The sequence below is a fragment of the Fundulus heteroclitus genome, chromosome 22 (assembly GCF_011125445.2).
Source record: "Fundulus heteroclitus isolate FHET01 chromosome 22, MU-UCD_Fhet_4.1, whole genome shotgun sequence".
NCBI lineage: Eukaryota > Metazoa > Chordata > Actinopteri > Cyprinodontiformes > Fundulidae > Fundulus > Fundulus heteroclitus.
Genome location: NC_046382.1, coordinates 678,237 through 683,662, shown reverse-complemented (window position 1 = coordinate 683,662; position 5,426 = coordinate 678,237). Strand labels below are relative to the sequence as shown.

Sequence of the window (5,426 nt, the reverse complement as noted above, 5' to 3'; positions counted from 1 at the left end):
TAAACCCTAAACAGTCTCAGTGTGTGGAGCAGTCGTGCTTTCAGTATCCTTGCTGCTCATCTCCTGATTGTCTGATGCTTTACAAGAACAGAGTGAAGCCAGAAACTTATCCAGGAAGCTTTTACGACTTAACAAATAAAGAATTGGGTCTGCAAGGGGACTAAGATAAATACAAACTGGGAACAGTATATAAAGAATTGAACTTCTTTCATGTAACAGAAAAAAAACAATGATGGGCAGGAAAAGCAGAGAGTAAATTAGCAGCACCACAACCTGAATGGCTACAATTCGTCTTTTTTCTTCTGCTGGGACACTGAGGGCTCCAGACAGAGCTTTAATGGTCCCAACCAAGCAGAAGATGAAGAAGAGAAAGGGCAGAAGAAGAAAATATGGTATGATGATGAGAAACATCCGAGGATTAGTAGCCAGAAGCAGAATTATTGGAATCATAAGAGGAAGAGTCCAGACCACAGCACATACCACCACATAGGTCTTGATGTTTCTCCTGAATCTGTACCACAGTGGCTTGGCGATGACCAAATACCTGTAATAACAGATGGAGCTGTTTAGTCCATGGAGACTATCAGGTGCTGAGTAACGGGATTATATGAGACAATAAAGAAGCTTAAAGGGAAACACATAATTACCTTTCCAAGGAGATACAGACCATGAATCTAACACTGGCTATTAAACCAAAATACATGATACCACCGGCGAGTCCAGGATTAAATGAATTTATAATTCTGCCGCAGAACTGAATGAGATCAGAAAAGAGAAGGTTGATGACGTAGACTGGGACACCCTGATCCTTTTTCACCTGCAACAAAGACAACAGAGAAAAAAGTAACTAATGACACCAGAATATTATTAACATGTAAAATGTTTCCTGTTTTAAACATTTCAGTCATTTCTAAAGGTAAGAAAAGGTAAACTTACACCTGAAATGAGAGAGAACCATTATTTAAAGAGCAGACACAAAGTCAAACAGTTCATTCATTGTTGATCAGGTTTAAGTTATTTTGTCTCACCTGTAGAAAAACTGCAACTATCACTATTAGAGTCAAAGGAAGTCCAATGCCAATGGTGATCCAATCCAGCCATGTTTGGATTTGTTGAACCATTTTAATGCCACTGTTATCATCACTATGGTTTCTTTTTCTATACTACAGGGGTCGGGAACCTTTTTGACTTAGAGAGCCATGAAAGCAAAATATCTGGAAATTTATTTCAGTGAGAGCCAATAGGGTAGTTCACGTGTGACGTCACGTGTCACGACGTCCGCGCTACTTCCGGTTCCCGCTTGTAGGCAAACACAGGACTGTTCTCGCATTAAATCATTACAAAACGGGTGAATTAGAGCGTGCTTTTAGTTAGTTTATTTTTGGAATCTAAACAATGCCTACGACTTGTTGTGCTCCCGGTTGCACAGAAAGGCATTCCAAATCGTTGGATGTACGTTTCTTTCGTTTACCGAAGGAGGAAGGACGAAGAAAGACAAAAGAAATGGATATTTTCAATGAAGAAGGACCCAGGCACACGATCCCAGTCGACTGGGGGAGCCATTATACCCCGACAGAATTTGCAGTCTACACTTCATCTCTGGTAAATACAACTTAATTTTGCACTAGTCATTGTTCTACTGAAATAGCGATGGAGGGGAGTTGGCGATCGCTTGACGGGACCGGGAGAAGCAGAGCCGCAGACTGCAGCAGCTGCTGCTGCTGCAGTCTGCGGCTCTGCTTCTCTCGGCGGCTCCATTACGCCCCCGTTCACGCGCGCTAGTACGTCTGTGTTTACGCTGCAACGTCGCCGACACCTCCACCCATTTTAATAAGACAAAAAACACCTAAATAATCCTTTGTGAACAATTTTTTAACCTACCGTGCGGGTCTTCCTCTCTGCTGAGGAGCGGTCTGTGTCCGTGAACATTCATCCATCCATCCATTCTCTGACCCGCGGGGGTTTCTGGTGCCTATGTCGCGATATCAACCATCAACTTACTCTTAAAACAATCTTGTGATCCATCCATCCATCCATTTTCCAAACCGCTTAATCCCTCATGGGGTCGCGGGGGTTGCTGGTGCCTATCTCCAGCGTTCACCGGGCGAGAGGCGGGGTCAATCTTGTGATATGTTATCTAAAGAAGAAAAATACGTCGAGAACTCGTCGTTTCCTTTGTTTGCGCCCGCCTTCTGCCTTCCATTCCGGCGCGCATGCGCGAAAAACCAGGATGAAAACAATAGCGGTGATATTTTGTTTTATCTGCGAGCCAGATGAAATTATCAAAAGAGCCACAACTGGCTCGCGAGCCATACGTTCCCGACCCCTGCTATAATACATCTGTCTCATTTTTAGTCTGAAATAAAATGTCTTGAATTAATGAAAACATTAGTCTGCCAAGTTCAAAAATCATTATTTTGCAAATAAATTCATTCATAAACAGTGAGGAGTTTACAACTCAACTTGTAGATTATTAATACATGTTTTTCGTGTAAGAGAAATAAAGCTTTCATTATCATTATGTTTGTAGACGGGACTTCCTGTTTGCGGTAAGGCGTATTGTGCTGTAACATCTGTTTCCAAACATAAGCACTTTTAAAACATTTTCTGTGGCTGCTAATCATGTTTGGGAACTCCTCGTGTTTCACACGGTTTGTTCTATGGCGCAATAATAGGGCGCTAGCCTAGCATTTGGCCTACCGTTAGCCAAGCCTTAGCCTCATAATGGCTTCTCCGTCTCTGACTAAGTCTCCTATCTGCTGCTCTCTGTGTCAAATGTTCAGTTATTCATCTGCCTCCTTTAGTGATAATGGTACATGTAATAAATGTAGTGTTTTTGTAGCTTTGGAGGCGAGGGTGTCGGAATTGGAGACCCGGCTCCGTGCTGTTGAAAAACCAGCTGATAGCCGCTCCTTTGCTAGCGCTGAGCCGCATAGAGTAACTTCACGTAGCGAACCTAAAGCAGCAGCACCCGAGCAGCCGGGTAAGCAGGCCGGCTGGGTGATGGTTCGTAGGAAGCATAGCTCTGGATCCCAGCCCCCAGATCACCACCAACCCGTCTGCGTTTCTGATAAATTTTCACCTCTCAGCAACACACCCGCTGAGGAGCCGACCCTGATTATTGGGAGCTCAATAGTCAGAAACGTGGCACTAGAGACACCAGGGACCATAGTTAAATGCCTGCCAGGGGCCAGAACGGGCGACATAGAATCTTACCTAAAACTGCTGGCTAAGGATAAGCGTAAATACAGTAAGATTGTTATTCGCGCTGGCAGTAATGACACCCGGTCACGCCGATCAGAGGTCACCAAAGTTGGTGTTGCTTCGGTGTGTGAGTTTGCTAAAACTATGTCAGACTCCGTAATTTTCTCTGGTCCCTGCCTGATCTGACCAGTGATGCATGTCATCATTCAACCGCTGGTTGTCTAGGTGGTGTCCTGAAAACGACGTGGGCTACATTGATAACTGGAGAACTTTCTGGGGAAAACCTGGTCTGATCCGGAGAGACGGCATCCATCCTACTTTGGATGGTGCTGCTCTTCTTTCTAGAAATCTGGCCGGATTTATTAGTTCTCCTAAATGCTGACAACCCAGGGTCCAGACCAGGAAGCAGAGCCGTAGTTTAACACACCTCTCTGTGTAAAAGCCCTGAAAAGGGGGTATAACTGAGTAAATAAGCCGCAGACACGTTTTTCCTCCGCTCAGCATATATTTACTCAACTATCACAACTTGCATACATACAGAACCACCTCAAACCCAAAACAACTGCATGGTTTCCCCACGAATCATCGTGGCACACAAACATGAAAACAATAGTTCACACAGTACAACGCTATACACTGACACAGAGCTGCATTGACGGCTATGAGCTATTAGCTAACTGTGAAGAAACATTCTTTACAGCAAAATATATACATATAGTATGCCATGAAACATATTGATGAGTTATCCAGTAGCCAGCAAACCCACTACTAATGGTACAGGTTTGTTTGTATGTAACTTATACCTGAAAAGGGGGTATAACTGAGTAAATAAGCCGCAGACACGTTTTTCCTCCGCTCAGCATATATTTACTGAAGAGGAGGTTCCGCTGCTCTTCACTACGGCATACTCGCGCTATGCTCCCCCATCTGGTCATATATGGGTACTACATTCCCTCGACCAAATAAACATGAATATATTCAAACCAAACTGCCGGCAAGAAACATTGTACATATAAATAACAACATTTTAAGTATGCAATGCGTAAAATGCGCAGATACAATCAGAAACAGCAAATACCTCTGATTTATGATGACCACATTTCAATCCATTACATACTCCCCTGCAAAGTTAGATGTTGTCCTCAACATCATGAAGTACTTTTACAAGGAAAAAAGCAAAAGCATTGACCCCACAACAGTTCAACAGTTCAACAATAGTACAACAGTTAGGGGGCTAAGCTTGTGGACCATACAACCTTCTCATTCACATTATGTCACTCGAAATACTTAGACAAATTTCTCTGAAACTACTACAGAACATTTAAGTTTGGACATAAGGGAGCTGTTCGCAGTGTTTCGTATAGACCATACACTCACATTTATAATGTCCTAAATGCTGGTGCCTAAGGCATTCTTAATACAGGTTCTTTTAACGTCTCAGGTGCCTGTTGTTTGGGAAATGTCCACAATCCTTTTGCCATTTAAAGTCCATACAAATAAAAGCGCTGGTTGTTGCATAGCTGTACAGGGTGCATCCAGGTTGGAGGCGTTGCATAATAGGGCATTGTAGCAAGACTATAACATGACGGAGACCCAATTTTATCATATCTTAATGTCTTTGGGGGCCGTCGCAGTCTCTGTGGTCGCTGTGATCTTATTTCCGTTTCACATTCAAAAGTTTGATCAGTTGGGGCCTTTGATGTGTCTGTTCCAGTATCAGGTAGTTTTTGAATCTGGATGTCCTTGTTTCCTGACTGCTCCTCGTTACTAAGTTCGGGCTGGTGAACTTCCAGTGTATGCTTTATTGGTCCCAATTCAGCTGTATCAGGTGTGGTGACAGGTGAGTCGTGTGCTGATGTTATTGGCTGGGTAGATGACTGCAATGATGTGTCCATGAGATAATAATCATCTTCATCATCCTCATCCTCTGATTCCTCCCTGACTTCCTCTTTTGCTGTGGTTTTTCTTTTAGGCTTAACAGTTGTGTTTGTCCTAATATCCAGGGGTAAGTGATCACAAGGCAAGATGTGATTTCTGTGGAGTGTCCTGGATCTTCCTTTCCCGTTTTCAGGTCTCAATTCATACACAGGGACATCTTTTCCCACCTGTCGGACCACAGTATGTATGGTGTCCTCCCAGTAATTTCTGAGCTTACCAGGACCACCACGAGGTGTCAAATTTCTTATTAGCACCCGGTCACCTGGGGACAACAATGAGCTCCT

At 43.5% G+C, this 5,426-nt stretch overlaps 1 protein-coding gene across 1 annotated transcript; it reads right to left on the bottom strand.

Moving 5' to 3' along the window:
- LOC118557019 (G-protein coupled receptor 4-like) lies at positions 1 to 1,121 on the bottom strand. The gene is made up of 3 exons (XM_036125884.1): positions 1,029 to 1,121; positions 648 to 817; positions 1 to 544 (listed from the first exon to the last, which is right to left on the bottom strand). The coding sequence occupies exons 1-3, from the start codon at positions 1,119 to 1,121 to the stop codon at positions 7 to 9; spliced, it is 801 nt and encodes a 266-aa protein (XP_035981777.1). The 3' UTR covers positions 1 to 6.
- Between the last annotated feature and the right edge of the window lie 4,305 nt (positions 1,122 to 5,426).